Raw genomic sequence first — 26,117 nt, 5'->3', positions numbered from 1 at the left:
GCGGCCTCCGCCTTGCCCGTGAGAGGGCGGCGCCCAGATCCTTCCGCGGGGACTACTTTACATACGGGGGCCTTAGTCCTGCCGTGGGATGTGCTAGTGTTATTTTAGGTTTTTGTGTTATTTGGTAAGATTCTGTAGATTATTTTGGGCCCTGTAAACTATTAAAACTTTTTTTCATACAAATGAAAGGTAATTGCTTCTTCGGTATATACTTTTTCCACTTCTAAAAGATTTGATAGAAAAGTGTTATTCTCGGACAGTGGGAAAACTGCAAGGACACACCTACTTCCTCTGGCGTTCATTTGCCATCCCTGCGGTCACAAGCCAGGAATTTTGCCTTTTGCTCAATTTCCAGATTCATAGTGTTCCAGTGGGAAGAAATTTAGGGGGAAAGGTGGTAAATAATTATTCATAAAGTGCCCTCACAGTGAGATCTACTATTGAGTGGAATAGTCTCCCGGGAGAAATGGTTGAGAATGGCATTATTTAATACTATTAAAATTATATTAGCTAAAGAACTGAGGAAATTGGGCAAGGGGAGAGTCGGAAAATCCAAAAAGCTGATCATCTGGAGCCCTGTCACCCTTGCTGTCCACCATGGACTTTTCGTGAAAATGTTTGCAGTTTTTTATGACCTTATATAACTCACATCCTTTCCTAGCTCATCACGGGGACTGCCCCCTATGCAGATCTTCTTATAAAGTAGTAATGTCAATTAATTAATGATTAAGATACTCCAAGCACCATGCTGGGCACTTTATCTCTTTTGGTGACCTGAAATTTTCTCATCAGATACTGTTCCTGCAGAGAAATTTTTTTTGAGGTAACTTTGGTTTAAGGAGATGTTTATGATTAAGAGGTATAGGCGTCCCCCCTTGTGGTGGTGTTACCACACCAAAGCACCCATCATACTCCACCACAGCCCACTGCTCTCATTCTCCGCTTTTTTTCTCTTCCCCTCTGGGAGCCTCAATTCCCTTGCAGGGAATTTTCTTGCTAGACTGATCCTGCCCCAGGCCTGGCTACACTGCTCTGGCTCTGTGACTTATGGCTAACTGCTCTTGAGTATCAGCTCCCTCATCTGTGATGCTAGTCCTTCAAATACCTGGCTGTAATGAGATTAAATGGAGAAAATGTAGGTTAAAAAATGATAAACCTATGGCCTCCCTGGTAGCGCAGCGGTTGAGCGCTGCAAAGCTGCCCGCAGCCTCTGCAGCACCGGTTCTATCCCCGGCTGCCGGCGAGGGTCCCACATGGTACGCAGACCTCTCCTGCCACACTTGCTGCTCCCCTTAGCAGTGTATTTTGTCAGTCTGCCTGTTCTGCTCCCCGCTCTGGCTCTGGTGAATTCTCTCACCCTCCTGCACTTTTGACTATACTCGTGCTTGTATAAATAAATAAATTAAAAAAAAAAAGATCAGCCTGACTAAGCATGGAAACCCTCCATCAGTGGAAGATATTGTTTAAAAAAAAAAATAGGCATAATCAGTGTGAATCAAGTGTTTTTTTCTTTCCCACTTAGCTGTTTTCCATGTATTTTTGTTTACCATTTACTTCTTATAGCCTGTGAATCTCTCCAGAGTAAAAATCTTTTCCAAAGCATATTTAATTGGGGGCAAAAAGGCAGGAATCCTATGAAAAAGAAATCCCTGTGGCATATAAATGTGAGGAAGATAAACATTAAACTGACAGAGTGGCTCCAATGTTTGTTATTCCACGAAAATCTGCCTAATTTACAAGCTTCAGCGATACCCCAATAGATTAACTTAAATTCACCCTTAGAGAAATTTTAATTCTAGTGTTACTATTGTTACAATCTGAGGGGCCTCCCAAGATGGAAATGTCGGTAGAAAAATAGGGCCCCATCTGAGAAACTCATCTAACAGGCAATTTTGTGGCAGATATATGTATTTGGCTTTATATTGTTTAGCTCTAAAGTGCATTTGAGTAATACCTAAGAACATGTCTATTTAATTTTAAGCAGTGGGTTATGAGAATCATCAAAAATCAAACACAATAAAAAGGAACAATATTTATGGCATTTTAAAGCCTATCCCATTATTGGTTAGTACTCCCCTCAATTGTTTAACTGCAATTGGTTCCACTTTCTCAGTGTGGATGATTTTTATACATCTGAGTTAAAAAATAATGCTGCTTGCAAGTGAAAAGTTAAAGACCAAGACAAGGCCTATTAGAATAACATTACACTTTTTTATTCCCTGCACTTATTTCATCACTTACTAATTATTCCCCTTTTCCTATGCAACAAAATAGAAGCCATAAAATCTTTGATTTAATGAAAACTTCCTTACCAAATAGGTCCTCCAAATCTGCTGAAGGCTTATAGGTAATTTATCTACCTCAGTAGGCGATGACCTTTTGTGAATCACGAGTCATTCCTCACTCCTAATGAGATGGATCCAGATGCCATCCCACCCTCTGCATGGCCCCCTCCTTCCTCCATCCAACAGAGGCTGTGCCTGACCTCCCAACTTCACCGAAGTGGGCTGTAATTAGTCCCAGCACAGTGAACCTGCTCAGGGGAGAATCTCCCTCCTCCTTCTGCTCTTAAAGTGGCTGAACTTTGAATGTTCTACTCTAAGGGTCCTGAGGAAAAAAAGGGTGAGGGGTGGGAGAAGCCAAGATAAGTCTCAATATAGTCAAGAAGTGGAAATAACTTCCTGGTGTCTCGAGAGGCCTCTCTGCCCACTCTTATCAAATCACAGATATGGAGAAAATAACCAGCCACTTTGAGCACCAAGCTGGGCTTGGTGTCCTAGCAGCACAGAGGGTGCAGATTAAGATCTGCACTGCAGGCCTATGGTCTCCAGGCAGATTGATTGAGTAGACTACAATGTATACATGTTTGTAAATCATATTCATGTGCTGCTGAGTGTATAGTATAATACATGTATCATATTACACACATGTATTACTACTTGTAATGAATGATAAATTATATACCTGGATCATTAATTATATATTCTCATTCATTTACTTAATGGAATACACATACTGTACATGTATATGAATTACTGTTCTGTACCAATATACTAATACATTAGAAAACAAGTATAATCATCAAGGTATGAGATAAATAATAAAAGGTGAATATTAAAATAGGTTTTTTTCCCTCCCTGTTCTTTCTGGATCTTGTAAATTTTTCTGCTCTCTGAAGGTCCAAAGAGAATGCCTCTTATGCTTGTTTGTTCAACATACCATAAGTAACAGTGCTGGGGATGAGGCAACATCACCTCCTCTTATCACCAGCATGGGGAGGTGATGGGGGTAAGGATTAGTAACTGAAAGATCAAACCTTACTGCATCCCTGAAACATGCTTTCCCTGCTCTGCTTTCAATTCCAGAGTGGCTGCTGCTGGCAGAATAAAATATTTGCAGGCCAAAAGCTCTGAAATTCCTTTCAGAATGTTTGATGAATCTATCTGCAAAACAGGCAATGGAAGGAGGTTCAGAAACGAGCTGTAGGCCCTTCTGGAAGGTGATGCCACCAACTCCACTCTGGCCCATGCAGTATAGCCTGCAATCCCCAGAAGTGCGAAAGTTCCACAGAATAGGACCTGTCCTTTCTCACTGAAAGATGAGAAAGAAATTAGGGGTGGTTTCATGGCTACATCACCAGAGGAACCTCCACCTGAAAGGAGAAGAGGCAGCAGTAGGAGAGAGCACAGAGGGAAAGTGGGGCCATAGCAGCCTCAGCATCTCCACACCTGATACTGATCACTTTTCTCTGCATGTATGTGTAGCCTAAGGCATCATTGAAAATAACTGGCAAATAAGAGTGCATGAAAAATCCAAACTTGGAAATGCCTATTTAAGATCTTTTAAATTAATATGTATATTCATATAACTAATTAAATGAAGCTACCTTTAAATTTGTTTGAATTCACCAGGTTCAATAAAATAGACTCAAGATACTAATCTTACAGATAAAATTACATTTCCTCCTCCTGGGGAGAAAGGAAACCCAATTCCTTCTAATAGGATATTTCCTCATAAGGTTTAGATGCTCATATTTAAATTCCAATAAAATAGTCATGGGCAGAGAAACTGGTTTTTTTTTTTTTTAAATAATATATTCAAGAAAGAATTCCTTGAAGACTTTCTACATTTGAAATGTTACCAGGAATACTAAACATTTGACCCTATGTTATAGGGATATGATTTTCTAAAAAAAAAAAATAGTAATAAAACAAGAAGGAAGAACCCCTACCAATACATTTTGTTTCTAGGTCAATGACTTTGCTTTATTCTCATGTCTGATGAGACTGGTAAGTAGGACCTGCCAATGGAAGCCACTGGATTTGACACGTTTCAGTGTCAGCTGTGGGATTTCTGCCTTAAATCTGTCAGGACAGTCCTGTGGCCACTTCTGCAAAAACCCTTGGGGACAAAATTTATTGTTATACCTCAATAGCTTTTTGTTCACCTCCAAAATAGGGGTCCTGGGTCATACTAACGATTGTGGAGAGACAAAATGCTCTCTATATATTTTATTAAACAGATCTCTTAATAATTAATCAAATGTGAAAATTATTTTCCATCACTCTGACACTACAGCACTGGGATTTTTTTCTCAGCCTGTTTCTTTTCCTTTTAAATTGCCCTCTGTGGATTTCCTCAGCTACAAAGCAAGTGAGTAGAGAAAGTCCAATTTACGACTTGGCTTTTTAAACCATAATCACCCCTCTGGGCTCCTACTGGAGGAGGTTTAGGTTTTTATTTATTTATTTTTTTGTAGGTTGTCAGATAGATACCTGAGGTAATCTGTTCTCCGAGCCCCTCTCCCCCAATTTATAGAGGGCTATGATAGGAACCCAATCCATGTGCCCATTGTGTGCCAGACCACAGCATTGCCACACTACAAGGAGATGGTAATATTGGACGAGAAAGACATGGGTCCATATCTCAGTTTCCATATTTCCAGGAGACTATCTCACTTAGTTAAGTAAGTATTGTTCATATCTGGATGGGGCAAGAAGAGAAAAGCATTGTTGAGGTATTAGCCCCAGTTCCATTTCCAGGCACCTAGCAGAGATGTTTGCATTATTTTCAGACTCCAGCAAGACCACAGTGGACAATGGGTGGTGTCTTAGGAAGTCAGGACCCTAGGCACTGACAGATTAATATGTCCCAGATAAGGGACAGAGCTAGGGAAATGCACAGCAAGCAGTTCTTTTGACCTTTCCTTACTAAAAGAAGGTAATTAGAGGTGGTCTTTCATTGCTGCCTTCATGCAGGAACATTCCACCTACATGCGTGAGATGTGAATCTTCAAATATAGGACTGGATAGTGTGTGCATAGGGAAGTGGAATTGGGTTTTTATTAGGGGAAGGGGCACTAAAGTGTGTTTGGGGAGGAGTGTGTTCACAGCTGAGGCAATGCAAAAGCCAAGTGGGCAATAGAAACGGTTTAGAAACGCACAGAAGAGCAGTGACTGCTGGCAGCAGCGTCAATATTCTCCCTCTGAGCACTAATTACATTATTAAGCAAACAGACCAACACAGGGTCTGAGGGACCGAAACATGTATTTAGGATCCAGTCACTCTCTTCTTGGCTGTAAATAATCATGTGCAGTACACAGTTCTTTCCAACCAAAACGCACTGTTGAGCACTTTCCTTAACTTCTCTTTAATTTATTAAGCTTGGGGAACTATTGTTTCCCATCCCAGTCATTCTCAGATAAGTCAGTTTTCTACATTCTGTGCAACCCAGGTCTATCAGATATTTCCAAGTGTAGACACCAGAGCAGCCATCATCTCCCCAGAGGTGCAGGATTCAGAAGGCACAAGAAGTAGACTCCTGGATGGCTATGTGCATTTTCATGGCTGCAAACAGCATGAACTTGCTAATTAGACCTTTGCAATACACAAGAACCCAAATCTCCTTTGATCTGGCTAAATCCAGTCTAAAGAGGTGGGTGTAAACACAGGATTGGAAGAAACCAGGAACAACATGGAAAGGATTTGTATGCAATAGGAATAAATCTGTTTTTTAAAAAAAGTCTAAGAGGAGCCTGCAGAAGGAAATCTGCAGCAGGCTGAGCCAGCCGGGTGAATGGCAGAGAGAATAGAGGCTATTTGAATACTGATGTGGCCCTCACTTTCTTCCATTTCCATTAATGACATGCTCATCAAGGGCAAACAATGGGACCGGCTGCCGGCGCCTGTCACAGTGTGTGGGTGCTGGGATGCCAGGCTGTCATCCCCAGGCTGCATTTAGAGACCTGCACGCTAATAAGAAGTGCTCTGTGCCGTCAATGCAGACAGGTGCTTCCGCGGCTGGGACATGCTCCATTCCCTTCCCCCTGAAACCCTCCTCTCCCAGCCCCCCTGACAGACACCATGAAATGCACAAATTAACAGCCCCATCATGTTGGGCTGCTGCTGCCTGCGGTGAAAGCAGAAAATCAAGTTGTCACCCAGGGTGCAGTGATAAAGCCACAGCCTCATTTCTCTGTTGGTGCCCTATAATAGCAAATGCCAGACAGCTGGATGGATGGGAGGCTTTAGATTAAGGCCTTGATGCACTCTGGCCAGAGAATTAGTAGTTGCTGTTTCCATGTGGATATTCTGTTCAAAACAAACATCTGGAGAAAGCAAAGTTTTCTAGAGCAGGAATGCCCTTTGCTTCTTCTGCAATTGAAGAAAAGATACCAAAGAAGTGGTGTTTCCTTTCAATGCCCCCCCCCCGCCCCCCGTAATATCAAGGCAATATCCCAGTAATATCCCAACTCTAAATGTGCTTAGAACTTCATCAAGGTCATAGAGCTATGGGAAGATGAACAAGTTAGCAGAGCCTGGGGCCACGACCAATAATATTAAGAGCAGTTGCTGGGTTCCTTACACCCCATTCAGCAAGTTCTCCAGATGTATAGGAGGCTTTCTCTGGATATTTAGAATCCCTTGACTAGTCTATCTAAAGAAGCCCTCCCATTCTAGACTGTTCCACTTCTCAATACACATCTGCTTAGGCTGAAGTTGCTTTTCATGAAATAACAGATACAAAGACTCCTGCCTGCCTGTTGGCTCTAAGCATCTGGTGGCCTGGCCCAGTCGGGGTGGACAGGGCCAGGTGTGCAAAAGGCAAGAAACGGAGGGGTCTGAGCCCTTCAGACTCCAAGGAGTTTAATGATATAATGGCCTGAGAACTTCAACATAAAACAGGAAGAGCAACTAACGAAACTTACAACATAAAACCCCCCTCCTGTCATTTTTATAGTAACAGTAAAACACTTTATTGAATTTATGAGTTACATAATGACTATGAAGAATGTAACTTGAATTAGAACCGACTTGGAAGTATAATAACTATAAACCCTTTTCTATTACCCCATCCCTTCAGCTTTTTCTGTCCTCTTCCTTTTAACCAAGGGACATTGCTTTCCACAGACTTAAGCCTGAGCCAGAGTTCACAACTTGCTAATAAATCTTGACACTTCTTCCAAACCTCTATAGATGACAAACCTCCAGGGGTAAGATGCTTGCAAGGGGTGACCATTCCCTTTCAAAGCCTCAGAGCCATTAAACTGCATTTTAGAAAATAAACCAGTTTGTCTTTTCTTTGCATAAAGCCTGCCAAATTGCAAGGATCTCCAGGGATATAAGTCAGGTATTTCAAGATCTCTAACTCCACATTGTAATGGCTTTTCCAAAGTAGAAACTATAGCCTCCTTAGAAGTTTATGAAAAGCATCCTCAGCCACAGATTCAGTGTGTAGTGGGTGCTGGTCAAGTTCCTAATGAGTGGAAGGGGGAGGCACGCAGCTCACTGAGCCCGGCAGCATACTAGGCTGTGTTTTGTTTCCATTTCACTCTTTGAGTCTTTCTGTTCCCCAGGGATTTTTCTGGAGGGGTAATAAAATAAAATGGGTGAAACAAAGCCATAAGCCATTTAAGTCTGAAAGACATGTCATCTCATCTAAAAGGAAGAAACGGACCATTTCCATGCCTAAGGCTGACAGCAACGCCTGAGCTGGCAATAGTGCTATTCCATTTGATTTATAGAATAATGGGGTGACAAATGATGACAAAAATAAACTTTTACTGCACTGAACTGCTCCTTTATTTATGAAATTTGGCCAAGTAGTGAAATCTTTTATCTGCAAGTTGTAACATGGAGTGGGAACGAGCGATTATGGTGTGGTAATAGTAATCCAGCGATGGAGGCTGAGTCAGTTGGAAATGGATTGAGGTAAAATAACTACCGCACCATGATAAATGTGAACAGCGCTTTGCTGACAGATGATCTAACAGGTGTTCATAACAACTATATAAGAGGATTTATTTATGACCAGCCACAGCCGCAGCACTGTAAATCAACTCCAGCAGCTGCACACCGCTGAAACCAAGTCCCTGATGGAGGAACGGAGCAGGAGCCCAAAGAACACAATTCACTCCAGAATCTTAATCATCAAATAACATTTTTTTTTTTAGGTAATTACACCACAGCACAGAAATCATAATTACTTTCAATTAGAAAACTGAGCTACCCGTAACTTTGTTTGCAAAATATTTCCATTCAGGCCCTGTGGTTTTCATGATGCCCTAACAAAATGGAGGCTCTGGGGTCAGGAAGGAGTACCCTTGGGTGATGGGGGTTTCAGCCAGTAAGAGGGCTTTCCATGGTGGCACTTTTTTTTTTTAAAGGCTCAAACATCAAATCTTAAGGGGCAGTGGGGAGGATATTCATTTCCTCAAACTTCTGTATTAGCTGTCCCCTGGGAGCATGCTTGAGCTCACACCTTATCCTTGTCTCATTCCTAACCTTGCAATTAATTAACAGAGGAGAATAAGCATACAATAAGGAACTCAATATAAACAGGGTGTGTAATAGGGGGGCTCACTTCATACAGTCTTTCTTAACTACTTTGCAAAGGCAGAATGGGCCATCATCTTAACAATTCCTTACTCTTATTCACGGAGATAGCTGACCTGATAAGTCCTCAATCATCATATTGCTTAAAAAAAGTGATTCTTACCTGGGAAGAGAAGTTGAATCTTGGTTACAGTTTGAGTTCATGTTCTGATTCTTTCCATTTGACACCCATACCTCCCAGGCCAGTTTACAGAAGGGAGGACAAGGTGAGGCTTCCCTGATTTCTCCAAGTGCCCATGTAGCATCAGCAGACTTCAAGGCCTGCTGCTGCTGTGAATGAGCCTCCTGGAAGAATTATCTACTGGCTAGGTGAGGTTTTCTAAACATCTGCAGATCTCAGAATAAAGCTTTTTCTAGAGTCAAGTCTGATCAGCCTGATCTTTTGTGTCTCTGGCCTTCATGGTTGCAGATGAGAAACTAGCATCCTACCTAGGATATCATTAAAGACAGGTTTTGGGTCCACTGGAATAATTCCATACTTGAGTTTTAGGGCTTGGTGTCTTTGGTGCAAATATTTATTAAACTAGTTAGGAATTAAGTAAACATGTTATTATGTACATAAAACTTGTTCCAAAGAAAGGTATTTGTGAGGGGAGATTACTTCAACTCACAATCAGTTAGCCAGTAAAGAGACACCAATGGAATTTCATATTCTTTAGCCATTTTAAGTCCTAAAGGCTCATTTTAGAACCTGCAAAAGCACAGGAGACAACTAAAATCCTTAAGGAAATACCTAAAACTGACCTAGAAAGAGAGTAAAACCAACAAACTTTGTGTTTTTTGACCTGTAGTTCTGTAGTTCTGAATCCTCTTCAGTGTCTGCAAGTGCATATAGCTCCATCCGCAAAATCTCAACATTCATTTCTACTTCAAATTATCATAGGCTATTAGGCTATTGAAGTAGAAACTTTAGGAATGGCTTCAGAAGAGAGACTGTGAAGGGAAACAGGAGAAATGAGGGCAAGAAGAGGAAGGGGACACACGACCTTTTGATGTATGGGCAATGTTGTTTTCTGTGCAAAGGTATTTTAAAACCATTCTAAGGTACAGCCTTCAAACAATATATCCTCCTTTTTTCCCCACTCCTGGAAACTCTTTTCTTCTAAATGCCACCCCATTTTGAAGAAGCAGCTAACCTCATTGCCTCAGTTAAAGCTTCTCAGACCTCTTGATCTCAGTGCTCATTTCTTTCTGTGGACCCAACAGCTCTTACTGGTGCTGTTTGACCATTAATCTTACAAATGCTTCACAGTGTTTCCCAGAAACCATTTTAGTTTTCAAATGGCTGTGTTCCAAGTTTGTTGGTCTAACAATCATGTGAAATCTGAAACATTTTCCTCCAAAAACAATTATACCTGGTGGTTAACTTGCCAGGTCAGATCTTAAAATTCTGCTTCTGCCATATGCTGTTGAGTAGTGGCAAAAAATAAATAAAAATTAAAAGTCTTTCCAAAACAAGAAGAGAGTAAAACATTCATTCAGTTGTGTTGAATGCTGTTTGTGTGGAAGTCACATAAAGAGGAGACTGAAGATTCAGAAAAGAATATTCTGGTCTATCTCAGGGTATATATTTTTTTCTGTTAAACACAATGTTCATAGAGACTATAACATCATCATAAACTTGACTTTTTAATATTTTTCTAAAATATTTTTTAAAAGATTTATTTATTTATTTATTTATTTATTTATGCAAGCACTGGGTACAGTCAGAAGCATGGGAGGGTAAGATAATTCACCAGAGCCAGAGCAGGGAACAGAACAAGTAGACTGATGAAATACACTGCTAATGGGAGTAGCGGGCACAGCAGGAGAGGTCTGTCACGCTATGTGGGACCCTCGCCAGTGGCCGGGGATCGAACTGGTGCTGCAGAGTCTGCAGGCAGCTTTGCAGCCCAGCGCTCAACCACTGGGCCACCAGGGGAGACCCTTATTTCTCTAAAATATTAATGAGAGTGAAAGTGACCATGAAACCTTTTCTGCGGTAATAATAGGTCAAGATGGAAAGCAGAAGGGAAAGAGAAAGATAAAAAATACAAGCAAGTACGTAGTACAAAAGTAATTGTCTTTCAATGAACTGACAGCCCACAGATGAAAGAACAAAAGAGGTATGTGCACCCAGTGACCGGCTGGTCTGCTACTGTCAGAGGAGAGAGTAGGTGGCAGTGAAGAGATGACTATAGTGAGTATCTGTGGGTTGAATATTTAGAGTTGCTTGACTTGGCGAAGCAAATGGAGGGAGGCAGAGGAGGAGGTTATTAAGTATTTCTAATTAAGCAAAATTTGCTTGCAAATCAGGGCTGACTTAGCAATGTGCATATTGCCCTATCTTTGTTGATTGGCAAATGGATTGTAGTTTTCTTAGGGTTTAGAACACATCTTCTATTTTATCATACCCCTGGTGATGGTTACTGCAGCTCTTTATATTCCTGGGTGAATGCAGTCTTTAAACATAAAGGAAATAGGAAGACTGTTAATTTTGTGTTATAACATAGAGCTTCCTTCCCTCACCCATTATGTGGAAAGAGGATTTTTTCCCTCTTTCAACAAAGTTCCCTATAAAGGTCAGAAAGATTACAAAGAGGGAAAGGAGGTGAAAGAGCTTAGACTTTCCTTTATTTGTTGCAATTTTTTATTTTTAAACCTTCTTTATGTCATTCATCAGTTTTGATTGTCTTCTAATATAAATTTAAATGTTTAACAACAGAAACAGTGGTTACATGGGGCAAACTTCACAAGCTATTAAAGTTACTCAAATGGGGCCTCTCTGGTGTTGCTAGGGGTTAAGATGCAACCTCTGAAGCTATCCACAGCCACTGAAGCAAGAGTTCGATCCCAGGCCAGGGAGCTACCCACATGGTGCAGCAGACCTCTCCTGTCCCACCTGCTGCTCCCCTCAGCAGTGTATTTCAGTCATTCTGCCTGTTCTGTTCCCCACTCTGTCTCTGGTGAATCCTCTCACCCCCCTTCCACAACTCTGGCCTGTACCCCAGATTTTGTATGCATAAATAAATAAATCTTTAAAGAAAAGTTACTCAAATGTTTGCAAATAGTTATTGGAAAGGGCAATTATCCAGTATTTTAATTCTATAAGTTCATTGCTAACAGTCTCTTCAGAATTAAAAGCTTTCTTTTCTAATAATAAATAAATGTATTGTGATATGAACAATGAAGCTCAGTCTGAAATATACTATGAGAGTCATTCTTCAAGATTGGTGTACATAAAATGTCTCATTAAGTGGGCATTAAAGTGAAAAAATATAGCTGGAATTAAGAACTTAGCATTGACTAACTCGGCTCACTGGGACAATTTAAAGATAATCATGGATTATAAAAAAGTCAAAGGAAAAAAAAAAAGACAAGGAACTCTGAAGCACTGTATCAAACAAGGAAAAAAAAAAAAAACCAACACAACAAATCTATGCATTAAGCTTGGGATTTTGGCCATTTTCCTAATTTCTCTTATGTGGAAACTATTTTAATGGTAAGTTATTGAAGTCTAAATGGTTTCCACTGTTAGTATACTACATTATATTATTGATGTAACAGAGATTTTAAATAAAAAGTTAGCAGTCAAAAATCTTATCCAAAAGTAAAGTTCTATTAGTTAAAAAAAAAAAGTTCCTTAGTTTAAAAAACATGCAGATGTGTCCGATTTTCAAAGATGAGTGCCCTAATTGAGGAGATATAGAAACCTCTGTATCACACATAACTTCCATCTCTTCTTTGCTGACAATAAGTATGTTTTTCAGAAAGAAGGTATTTAGCCTGTCAAGTTCTTTATAACATTACAAAGTTATTGAATTAAAAATTCAAAGTTACGAAGCTGTGAGAAATAGGATGAATAACAGAAATGTCAATGGGCTGCAATTACAGAGGTGCTTCTGGGGGTCAATGTAATGAGAGCACAGAAGGCTCCAGAGTGAAGAGAATCTGTGACTTACAGAGCAATACTCTTCGCTCAGATTCACTGAGCTCTATTTTAGGAGCAGGAAAATTTAGCCATCCTGTTTGCTCTCTCCAGTTCACAAGCTAGAACACTTGGTAACTTTTCCATAGTCTGTTTTGTTTTCTCAATATATATGTCCCAAGAGAGTTTCACTGCTTTTTTAAATTTATCCTTTATGTTTGTTCTATGATGTTTCAATTAATGTATATTCTCTTCCTATATACTTAAAAATCATTATATAGCTTTAGACAAAGGAAATTGACTAGCATATACTATCATATATTACCTTGTATCAGAAAGGTAATACAATTTCAACTGCTTTTAAAAAGATATGAAAATGTTACAAAAGAACTTTTCTGATTATAGGAGAATCTTAACAAAATTTTGCTTAGGTTAACAAATAAACACTCTAAGGGAAAGTGGTAATATGTTGCTCTTTTAACTAGCTTTTAAAATTTCTACAATTAAGTTTATACAAGTTAGTTTCCAAAGGCATTTCAATCCATCAAAGTGGACATCAAGATTTGTAAAGGAATAAGATTCAAAGAATTTATTCAGTAGATGTAATAGGCCTTGACATTAGATCTCTACCAATATATCTAAGTTGCATGGGAAGAGATGTTTTATTTTAGAACATGAAGATTTTTGTTTGTTATTAAACATATTGTTCCCCCACCCCCATCCTAACTACTTTATATCACAATTATAAAATCTACTGGTTTGAAAGTAATTTTTCTTTCACCAATTAAATGCCCATTGCTTTCCTGCATAATACTCAAAATACCTACTTTAAAGAAACCTCGGCATATGAACTTTAGGACCATAAACAATTTCTTATTAAAAATGCAAACTCAAATGCTATTCATATGCTAGTTTATTTTATCTTATGCAGAGATAATTTAATGATGACAGCTGTCAATAATCAATTATAACACCACAAAATTCATACAACAAGATTTTAGAGAGATCTTATTGTTTTTGTATTTAATACTAAAAAGTATGTTGTACCATTTTCACCCACCAAGCTGAGAGGTCATTTAGACTATTTCTAGGTTAATTTTAGCTTAGAGAGGGAGGGAAGATGATTTCCAATAAACTTTAAATATCCAATTCGTGTCCATCATTGTTGAAAAGAGAAGGAAGACGAGAAGGCCAGAAGTGGCAAGACAGGGAATATGCCACATGGATTTAAGAGTTGAGATAACTGACAGTAAAATATATGTTCTTTGGTTAGCAAAGCGAAAAGGGGGAAAAGTATTGCATACATGATAGATACACACTAGCATTCTAAAGCAGGAGACAAGAATGTCAAGAGTGTATTCTTCCCCCACAGCCAGATGGAAGGGCTATTATTATAAATGAAAGGCAGCAGTAGTGGATGCCAGGCACTTTTGTTGTGTGCCAGATTCTGAAGTCCAGATGTAAGCAGGTTACCCCTGGGAAAGGACAGGCTTCAGTTCCCGCAGCAGAACAGAACCAATCACAGTTTTCTCAGTATTTATGATAAGCTGTGCTGTAGAGCCTTCCTTCAGTTCCACTGTGACTAGCATCAGTGACCCACTGTGCACAGTTTTAGCTGCAAACCTGAAAGAAAAAAATAAGAGAGCGAGAAAGAGACCTTTAATCAATGAGAGGGGAAAAAAGAGAGCATAAATTCAAATAGGTTTAAAATAACCCCCATTTCTCCTCAATAACTATTATAGGTTCCCTATTGCCAAAGACCCAAAACCAAGCATTCTTCTGAAAAATCAATCAACTGTCCAGCACCATGCTTACCACAAGCAGGTAATTTTAGTGCATCTTTAGAATAGGAATGGAAAGTCTATTTTACTTATTAGTTTGAGAAATAGATGCATGTGAATAATTCTCCATTACTATATATTTGGGAGTCATTCATTCATTTGACATTGAACACTTCACCATGCCATTTAAAATAAATTGCTATATGTTGACAAAAAGGTACCTTTCTCAAAGAGCTTGAAATTTTAATTCCTCATATCTGAAAGTGATTATGCAAAATGTTAGATAATTTTATGTACATTACAAAACTCTTAAGTTTCAATGAATTCACATATTAAAATATTCAAATTCAATGTTTCTAATGTGGATAACATGTAACAAAGCCATGCTAGCCAAGCACACCATCACACTCCTTTTAAAATATTTGTAAGTGTTCAGAACATTAGATCCTTCTTTTTGCTTTAGACTATAACAGAGGAAACTTGAGGTCTAAGGCTCCATTACTAAATTCCAAGACATGAAAACCTAGTAATTACATGGAATTAAAAGCAAAACTAGCCTTTTAAGCACTGCAATTGACTAAAAAGCCGTTGGAGGCACAATGAACTTCTGTCAATCCTGCTAATTCATTCTGCATGCACAGTTGAGCCCCAGAGACATGAAGGATGAGGATGGTACCCTCCTAGGCCTCCATTTTCCACATGCAGCATGTTCCACACATTTGGGGGGGAGGGAGTTTTATTGCAGGGATGACTGGAGAAAAACAAAGTTGCTGCACATGAGCTTTTGAAAACACTAACAAGTGTAGAGCAGGTCTGTGACCTGCTGTGACCCCACTTTGCAGGGCCAATCCTCTTTCCCCTTTCTGTGTGACACGTGTCTGAATCTGAGCCATCTGCCTCAATTTGCGCAACATCTTCAGCCACAATGGCACCCAGTTAGCCCTGACAACAGCTCACAATACATAAAAATAAAACTGCCGTGCTGACAGCACGCTGCTGACTATTCAAGAGCAAACCAACTGGTCAGTGTCTCATGTCTGACAATTAGCATGGGCCTTGCACAGAGCCCACGGTGTCCTCAGGGATCTGTTTAATTACCATCAACATAAAAGAGGGAGTTTATCAGGAGACACTCAGAAAAACTTCACTCCCGACTTAATTAAAATATTAGCCACTTAAGCAGGAAGCAGATTTTCTTTAAATGAAAAGTAATTTCTTTTTTGAGCTTTTTTAAAAAAATGACACCAAAATCTCATAACACATTAGATTCTTTTTTAATTTTTTTTATAGAAAACCCAACAAACCATTTTTGGCCCAAAAAGAATCATGAAAATCAGTTTTCTAACAATAACTGGAAAATGCATCAAAAGAAAAAAAAAAAAGAAGCTAATTTTACTAAATTGAAAATACATCAATACTTTCAAGTTGTATTTTAAAATGCTAGCTAATGGGCTGCTGGTAAACTGTGTCAGAAACCTTTCCAGTCACTTATTTGTATACTCTCTCCAAAGAGTGTAAGAAGTTTGCCAGAGCAGTTTTTCTACTGAAAGAAGCAACTGTAAGTAACCAGTTTAGGAAAAGAAATCAAAACAATTGTTTTAAAGAGGTTTTACAAGGCTCTTAACATACATATCCATCCGCTCTTTAGACAGCCACATAAGAGATTAGGAATTGGGTACCCCGATTTCATCTCTGAGGGAATACAAAGATTACCAGGCTCCAAGTGACCCTTCTTTCTATTACTCCTCACAAGTTTATGCATTTCTTCTGTCCAAATTTTAAAGGTTCTTCTTCATTGGAGAATCCTGTTTATGTATTTCTGTTAAACTATATCACCAGATGATACCAGGTAGCTCTATTATCACCCACTTATACAACTTTCCCCACAGATTAGGTCAGCACCAAGTCTTCACTCAAATATTTCAACAGAGGTTACTATTTCTGACAGGGTTATAATTATGTAAACAACAGTCTTATTAGTCCCTTTATTTACTTAACACTTGTGCCTTGGGACCATAGAGAAGGAGATTATGTCTGAATAGGAACACAAAATCACTTTTGTTTGAATTTCAGGGTTGCAGAACCCCAAGGCACATTTGACCTCTCTTCTATGAAAAACTTCAGAGTTGATTTTATAATAATACAAACTAAGCAGAGACCAATGTCAATTTTGGTGTCGATATGTTTACAGAGATTAAAATTAGTGTCTTGTATACAATTCTGAAATCCTATTATCACAAAATTCTCAATACTGTAAAGAACAGGGGCATGGAAGAAGAGGCAGTTGCTTATAATGCAATGGAAACATGCTAGGCAAATCATCCTAACAATAAAATCTGTTAGTTGGTATTATCAGCTACTGATTTTTAACTAATTCTCTATGTCTAAGTGGGTACAAAATGGTGTGAGCAATGTTTCAAAACATGTTGCAGAAGAGTAGAAGATCAGATGTTCTGACATTTTCATTTCACAGTTCAAAAAAGATGTATTTAATTGGAACACAGCATGACTAAAATTGGTTTGTTTTGGTTCATGAAAAGCAAAAGTCATTCCCCCAAAATTTATTAATCATTTAACTTCAAAACAGACTATTCTTTAACATCCAAAAAATACATCCAAAAGATAGTTAATGATAAGAGCACAAACAACAAATAGCTTTTGGATGTAAGAAAAACTGATTATTAAAAAAAAAAAACTTAGGTGAAATATTTTTATACTAAATTCAATGGCTGATATCAAAACCTCTGTACTTGGCCTCAAAATAAGATCACACTGTGACAAAATTTTTCAGAAGGCACATGAAGTATCTGATCACCATAATGGTAACAGCAGCCATATTTATTAAGCATTTTGTACAGTGGGTACTAAGGGCTACACTTGTATTATTTCATTACATTCTATGGGGCAGATCACTTTATAGATGAGGGAACTGAGGCTCACTGAAGTTAAGACACTTGCTCAGGAACACACAGCTAGAGAAATGGTTGGCTAGGAAGGAATTCAAATCAACATTCTGATTCTAGATCACACACATTCTCTTACATACGCGAAAATGTACTCAATGTTTGCTTTTATCAATCAATAAAGTAAGGTTTTTCTTGTTTACCTAACATGCATATAATTTATTATTGTTTCAAAAATTTTAAGATTTTTCCCTTTGAAAATTTTTTGTCATTACCTAACTTTGCAGTATTCTGTGATTCAGAGCATCTTGACCAATGCTTTTGGCAAAATTTATCTTTAATTTATGCCTTCAAAGATTAAAAACATTTTAAAGATTTCCTACTCCACATTCCCTCAAAAGAGACACCAGCAATGAAAAATACAAAACCTTCTTGAATGGAGTTGTAACATAGGGAAGGACTATTGGGAGATCAACCAACCTCAAACACCAGTAACACCACAAATGAGAACAAATAAGTGGATATCAGTTAAGGATGTATTGCCTACGTATGATGGGCTCCATGTTATTAAAAGGATACAATCTAGGTATTTTTCATAATTTTTCATTTTCATCTTACCACCAAGCACTTGCTGCTTGTAATCACCAACTGGGAAGGTAAAATTGTTCAGACATATCTGGATTTCATCTTATTAAATGCCTTTTTGTCTATTATCTTTAGCAATTGAATTTAATCTTTGATACCTGATAAGAATTTTTAAGAATAAAGAAAAAGACAAAATAAGTTGATTCCCAAAATCTAAATGAAAGTATATACCACTCTTCTAAAAAAAAGTTAATTTATCTTAATTTTTGACACAATTATAACAACAGGTCAAATGACAACAACAAATTTGAACACATATATTAGCTACAATACACACGCTTATTCCCTTGCATGCTTTAAATTTTAAACCACATTTTTTTACATTTGTGAGAAATTGGTTGTTGAATAGTCTTTGTCAGAAAGAAAAGAAATCCTACAACTCAGTTATTTTAACTGAAATGTTAATAGGACAATATGACTTTAAAAATATTTATTTGAGCAGATGCTCAATCTCCAGTGTATTCAGAAACAAAATCTTTTAAGCAGAATCATATTTGCCACACGTAATGCAACAGCTCTCTAAGACATGCTTTTTCTTCTCTTGGATAGTCTTCCTGGTTTCTGATTTTTCTATTCTGAGTTCAATTTTCTCATGTTTTCTGTTCTACTGGTTACCAGAAGCTGTGACAATGGCCCACTCAGGCTAAAACTTTTTTTTCCCTACTCTGTACATGAAGCCTTCAATTACTGCTTGCTGAAGCAGACAGAATCCTATTAGTAAGAAAGACGATCACAAGATGCAGTGCCCTGCCCTAGCTGTATAAAAATAATTAGTCCAAAGTTGACAAATGTGTAATGAAGTCGCACAATGATTATATATAAGAAATAGTGGTTTGAATAAGCCTCCTAATGTCAAATACTGAAGTATGGTGATATGGAGCATTATTTTCCAAAGATTTAAAAATGATAAATCCTTATTACTTTGAGTTAATACAGTAGAACATTTTAAATAGGCAGAGAATTAATAAGTTGTAAAAAAATACATTTTGTTGACAATGAGATTGTATTTTAAAGTCAAGCCCATTATACCACTGAATTAATATCAAGAATGAATTTAATGACTCAGGTTCACAGAATTTATCCAAAGCAATATATTTTTTCCTAGATCTTTAAAAATTAGCAAGCATTATTTCAGTATTCTCCTCTAACATTCTGATGTGAAGAGTTAAAATAAGAAACAAGTTACCATCGTAAGTTAGGGATGAAAAATGATTCCTCACACAATCTGGTCAACAACACATTATACAGGAAAGCTAAAAATAATCAAGTGCACTTTCTCAAAGAAGACATGAAACATTCCAGTTATTCCAGGGTATCGTCTATTTGGTGGGGGGTAGGGTGAGATGTCGGTTATGAACAGAAAAACAAATAGTAAAATAAGTTCTTACCCTGTTCTTTTTGACTCCTTATAAAATTATCAACCCAGAAGGAAAATCACCAAGAATACCTTTCTTTCATTTCTACATGAAAACAGTTGTATCATTCTATTAGTAAAACCACTGTATTCATTGTATGAATTAACCTTTCAAATGGTGAAATTAAATGAAACTTAAGTAAAGAATGTTTTAAAATAACAATAAGCGATGCAGTTTGGTTATCTCTGAAATATCCAAATATGCTTTTTGTGTAAAAATTAACTGAAGTCCACATTTGTTTTTCAATGAAATACTGCTGAGAGCCTGCAGAGATCAAAGCAGTCAGATAAAAAAGCAGTGCTGTCCTCTAGTGGACAGCCAACAACCGGAGAAAGAACTTGGATTACCTAGTATGTTTCACAAACCTTCAGTCCTGCTTGATATTCAAAATTTGTCCTACAGCAGAAAAGACTGAAGTGTGGTATCATTATATATACCAAATTTTGTTTTTATACAGACAAAGCAGGATGACTAGAGAATAAGGCTTATGAAATTAGTGTACAAAGACATCAAATGTTATTGTTTTCCATTATGGTCTGTCAAAATTGACCAGTATTAAACATTCCACAGTTTCCAGGGAAGAAGAAATAAAATAACGAACAAAAACAATAACCGAAGGGTTGATCAAACTAAGAACAGAAAGGAAATATTAGAGGCCCCACCAAGAAACAACCATAGCAGTACTAACAAACCTTGGCACAAAGGTCTTCAAAAAATACTGAATGAAGGAGTTATACTATATAGATATATAGATATTTTTGAACGGAAACAACAGTATATGCTAATATTTTCCCTATTAATACCATCAAATGTATATGATAACAATGATTTACTGGATGATTTACCTAAGGCCTAGGAATAAAACAAGTCTGTTTTTTATATGTACTTTAATTAAATAAAAATATTTCTATTTTAAACATGCAACAAAAAAACTGTCTTTAAAAAGAGTTGATATATTATAAAACTTGACAGCCTGGTTGTCATGGAAACATTTCCATTCACAGACTCTGACTTTCCTAAAAGTTAAGGACCTAAGTGACAATGGTGAAACAATGTTTGTCCTCGTAAGATTGTAATTACTCAAACATTGTGTATGTTTAAAACTTGCTAATTAAAAAAGAGAACGGTAAACAAATCCAAGCTGTAGATTAAGATCAACATGGTCTCATAGTGAATATAAGTTAATAAGGAAAGGTAGGTCTTATTGACTATCTAGGACTTTACTGTATAAACTAAGAATTAAAATAGAATCATGGCAGAGGCAAGGCTTCCTGTTTTCACCCAAATATCAAATTTCCCCCTCACTGGGTCAAACTGTTGTTCAAGAACGTGCAAAATGAGTGGGTAGTTTTAACAACACTAATGTATATGCATGTCAGAATTCCTGGAGCTGGGGCCTCCCTGCTGGCACAGGGGTTAAAGACAGCGCTATCAAGCTATTGCTGCCACTGCAGCATGAGTTCAATCCTTGGCCAGCCAGGGAGCAGACCCACATGGCGAAGCAGACCTCTCCCCTCTAGTCCGCTGCTCCCCTCAGCAGTGTATTTCAGTAGATCTGCCTGTTCTGCTCCCCACTTTCTCTGGTGAATCCTCTCACCCACAGCACCTCTGGCTCACAGCCCAGTTCTTATATGCATAAGTAAATAAATCTTAAAAAAAAAAAAAGAATTCTGAAACTGGGTTAAAATGGAAATGGTTGAGACTGCTGAAAGACAAATTTTTCTACTTATGATCTAAGTCTACTGCATAGAAATCATGATAATGCACTGCATAATTAGCTATATACTCTTTTTGCTGGGGCATATTGGGATAAAAGAAAGGGCTAAATCTAACATCTTTTCTAGTGGTATGTCTTAATGAGCAATCTATAGAAGGGTACATATTCACAGGAAAATGTGTTTGAAATGTGCATGTGGCTGTAATTAACTCTTGATAATTCAGGACAGCCTTAAACTGTGGACTTTGGTACTTTGCCTTGTAACAACTTGGAATACTGGCTAAAAATGCAGGTTCTGGGCCCTGTTCCTTCAGATGTACTAAAACCAAATTTTGGGGTGCAGGTCCCAGGAATTTGGGTTTTACACACACTCATGATTCTTTTGTATAGAAAATCCACAGAGATGTTAGCGCTTCAGATCTTCAGTTTTCTAGTTTTTTGGTCATTGCAAATCACTACTTTTATCAGAGAATAAGTAATGCAATAAAAGCAAACTTACTTCAGTTTCTTCATTGTCAAGTATGAAACACCTTCATAAACCCTTATTTGATTTCTTAGTGGAGCACAAGAGATTTTTCCTGGATCTGAATGAAGCTAGGACTTCCATAGCCAGTTTCTCTACTCTCCCCTAACATACATTAAGTCCTGATCTTTTTCTTTTGCACCCTATTCACATATGGGCTTAATGTTATTCATTCTGCTTTTTGTATACACTTTTCATATATGTTTATTAGCATTGTCTCAAGTAATATACTTTGAGTTTTACAATGCACAGTATTTCTCATCTAATTTAATATGACTAGCACAGTGAATGAAATTCAGCTGCATATTTAACAAATATTTTTTGATGATGACAGAATTTCTCATCATTGTATTACCCTTTATTGTGTGGAGGCTGCTATTTTGGAAACAGCAGATGGACACAATGACCTACTTCTGTAGATTTCAGATTGTTTTTTGCTCAAAGAGTAGTTTTTTCAAACAGCAAGTAGCACAGAAATGATGATTTTCTTTAATAGTATACTGAATGGCTTCCTGAAACCATTGCTCAAAAGTAAATATTATCTAACTTAACAGTAGATATGCTTTCTCAATTGAAACTTAGTGGTTAACTACATAGGAAATGCTCCTGTTTTTTGTTTTTGTTTTTTTAAAATTTATACAAGCAGTGGGTACAGTCAGAAGCATGGGTGGGGGTGAGAGAATTCACCAGAGCCAGAGTGGGGAGCAGAACAGGCAGACTGACGAAATACACTGTTGAGGGAAGCAGCGGGTGCAGCAGGAGAGGTCTGCACGCCATCTGAGACCCTTGCCTGCGGCCGGGGATCCAACCGGCGCTGCAGAGGCTGGGGGCAGCTTCGCAGCCCAGTGCTCAACTGCTGCACCACCAGGGGAGGCCCTGCTCCTGGTTTTTGAAGTGAATTCCATAAAGCTTATTATTTCTTTAATAGAATTTTTCATTTTTCTTTTTTTTAAAGATTTCTTTATTTATTTATACAAGCACTGGGTACAGTCAGAAGCGCGGGAGAGTGAGAGAATTCACCAGAGACAGAGCAGGGAACAGAACAGGCAGACTGACGAAATACACTGCTGAGGGGAGCAGCAGGCGCAGCAGGAGAGGTCGGTCGTGCCATGTGGGACCCTCTCCCAGGGCCGGGGATCGAACTGATGCTGCAGAAGCTGCAGGCAGCTCTGCAGCCCAGCACTCAACCACTGCGCCACCAGGGGAGACCCCTAGAATTTTTCTTAATGGAGGTCATTTTCTGTTGATTTGTTAGTAACCATTCTCTATTATACAATCAATTAAAATTTCTACCTTATACTATATTACACACTTGTGCACGTTAATAAAGATTCCCTTTTCCTTAGCTGGTAAATGATAAGTAAATTTTACTTGGTATTTAGTGTAAAAATATTCAAATTTTGAAGAGTAGTAGGAATACATGATACTAAAGCTAGACAATGGGAACTTGAATGGTCAGAAAGAATACTCTAATGCTCATTAAAAAGTCCTCTCAGAAATCAAAGATCCTGTAAAATCAAATAGAACACAGGTCAGCTGAGCATAATTTATTACATTGAATTTTAATTTTAATTTTTTGAAATAGTAATAGTCAAAATGCATTTCATATATGGGTTTCTTTTAAGTAATCTCAAACCAATTACCATTAATAAGTACAAGCTGTCTTTGATCTTACTCTCCCTCCATAATCTCAAAAAAGTACACTTTCACAGAATAAGGGAGTCTCAAAAATCTCATAGGGGTTTCAATTTTATTAACTATTAAATTATATATAAAGTATATACTCATTAATCCACAGTGAAAGTAATATTGAACACTGCAGTCAAAAACATATATCCAATCCAAAAAAGTGGTAAACTGTTAATTTCTGTTATAATGTAAACAGTAATTGCGATTTCATTTTAAATGAAACTAAGACAGATACTAGTACAGGTTTTATTAACAACTGCTAATTTTTGTTCTAACTGTTAGAGAGCATAAAGGACTGGCCAAAGAGTTATATATAGGGGAAGGTAATTTTTATCTATTTTTGTGTGAAAATATAAAAACTTTAGGTGCTTAATATCTGGGAACTTTTAAAAATTTAAAACATTATTATAACCATATTTCAACTACAAAAACAAACGTTAAATATTTTCAATTAAGCATGGTAAGACTTGAGAGGCAAGTTAAGATAGTACAACCTAGTCTTAATTATGTATAGCACCAGAGCCAAACACCAGGCTATGGACCTTAGGAATATTTTAGAAAAGCTTTAAGACACTATGTATGTGTATGAGGATGATGAACATTAAATTTGAGTGTAATCTCTGTATTCTAAAACCAAATATAAATTGGCTCTTAGTTGTGTTTCCTCACAAGATACTTGAGAACTCACTATAATTTTATTTTAAATCATTTGAACATGTATTAAATTCCAAGCCACCAAGACAAATTACAGAAGTAAACTAGCTTTAATAAGAATTACACAACTGTACTGTCTTTTTTTTTTTTTTTTTTGGTCTATTCTTGAAAGGAAGATAATTTTCAGATCACTTGACTTTGAGAAAGTAATTTAGTTTATTTTTTCTTAGAAACAAAGATCTGGAAAGTGGTCACTGCTTTCAGAAAAGTTAAAGCCCACACATAAAACAAAACAAAACTAAATTAGAAATTCCAACAAAACAACGGCTACTCTGTCTTTCTACATTACAAAAGAACATACTGAAAAAGACCTGAAGTACTGCTGGATACTACATGCAGTCAGTGAAATTTCATACTTCATAAGCCAAAAGTTATAGCTGATGGATGATAGTTTGATGTTTTAGCATTCGTAATAATTCAAAGGACCCATAAACAAAAGAGAATATCTTGTTTGAGAAAATCCCCAGGAAAGGAAAAAGAAGTATTTAAAGCAGAAAACTCAGAACCCAAACCTTTTCACTGAAGAGGCTTCTGTTCATTTTTTTCCCCTGTTGAACATTAACTGAAAGATAAGTTGTATTTGTATGGTGGTACTATTATGATGATCTTTTATGCATTTTATTATTTTATCACCACCCCATGTGAGATAGATAACACATGTCATAAACAAGAAATGGAAGCATCAGACTTCCTGAGCCACTTACTAAAGGACACTTCTCTCAAGAACCTAAAGTAGAAGCTCAATTTGTTTTTTGAATAGCATATGCAGTTTTCATTCTGACATCATTGATGAAGTTAGACAACTCTGGGTAATAGCAGATCAAGATTTGAACTAGGCTTTTCTTATGTAAAGTCCAATGTTCCTCCATGGATAACAAAGACTTTCATCTCAATCCCCCTTTTTATTCTCCTGATATCCATTTACAAACACATGAAGAACTTAAAGAACATAAAGAAAAGTTATAACTTATCCAAGATTACTAAGTTCCATAATGGCAGAGCTGAGTCTACAATTCAGATTACCTACAGCACTCTTTATAGGGTCCTCTTTTGTCCTTGCATTAATTTTAAAGAATGCTTTTTAAAGGTCTGAAGGCATTCCCTTCAATTTTAAATTCTCTCTCTCTCTCTGTCTCTTTCCTCTCAATGTGTATATACAGTGGTAGAAGTATACCAAGGGAGGAATTAAGATGCTTTGCAATAAATTTCCTTAAGTTGACCAAAGACAAAAAAACAACTGTATGTTTGCTTAAGGGGTAATTACTTTTATATTTACTTTATTTCAAGCCACTGGAATTCATAAATATACAAAGAGGGCAAACATACTAATCATATTTTCTGCTACCTTTAGGAAAAAATGACTTGCTTCTCACATGTCAGATGCTTGGCAGCCCCACGATGATGGTCTAGCAGCAACTTATTACTGGAAGCAAACTTAAAAAATCTCTGTGAAATGGAAATCTATATAGTACACAAACTTCTCCCCTTCAAGGAAAAAAGTCCACTCCACTGATTTTAAAATAGTTCCTCCTGAAAATTCACTGAATCTAGTTAAATAAGATAAATTCTCAACCACATCTCAAAAAAGATACCATTTGTATCTTTCAGGAAAGTTCATATCAGTGTACTAAAGTTTGTATAAAACAGGGAAGAAGGTCTTAACCCAAATATGTAATTATTGGGGGAAAAAAGTGTATATAAACATATATATGTTTATAGGTTATTACTTTCAGTGAAAACTATGACTTGAGGATGATGGGTGCTATGGTGATGGGAGAACTACAGGGACTACACCTTGAGGGGAAATCAAATACTATCCAAAAATTAACAATGATGTAAGAAAATAAGTACTTCACCGAAAAATAAATAAAAAAAGAAAACTGCATTGAAATTAGTATCTATACATGTATATTATGCAAGTTACTTCC

At 37.3% G+C, this 26,117-nt stretch overlaps 1 protein-coding gene across 1 annotated transcript in view; it reads right to left on the bottom strand.

The window, feature by feature from the left end:
- Positions 1–14,163: 14,163 nt before the first annotated feature.
- Positions 14,164–26,117, bottom strand: part of AP3B1 (adaptor related protein complex 3 subunit beta 1) — a gene marked incomplete at its 5' end in the record, with an annotated part of 182,438 nt that continues 170,484 nt past the window's right edge. Inside the window, one exon of the mRNA XM_084232934.1 lies at positions 14,164–14,425. Within this exon, the coding sequence (XP_084089060.1) occupies positions 14,272–14,425 (154 nt within the window). The 3' untranslated portion in view covers positions 14,164–14,271. The remainder of the gene's footprint in view (positions 14,426–26,117) is intronic.

This window comes from Talpa europaea, assembly GCF_964194135.1.
Source record: "Talpa europaea genome assembly, chromosome: 5".
Classification (NCBI taxonomy): domain Eukaryota; kingdom Metazoa; phylum Chordata; class Mammalia; order Eulipotyphla; family Talpidae; genus Talpa; species Talpa europaea.
The sequence above is the reverse complement of the archived record's forward strand: the minus strand, read 5'-3'. Positions and strand labels throughout refer to the sequence as shown.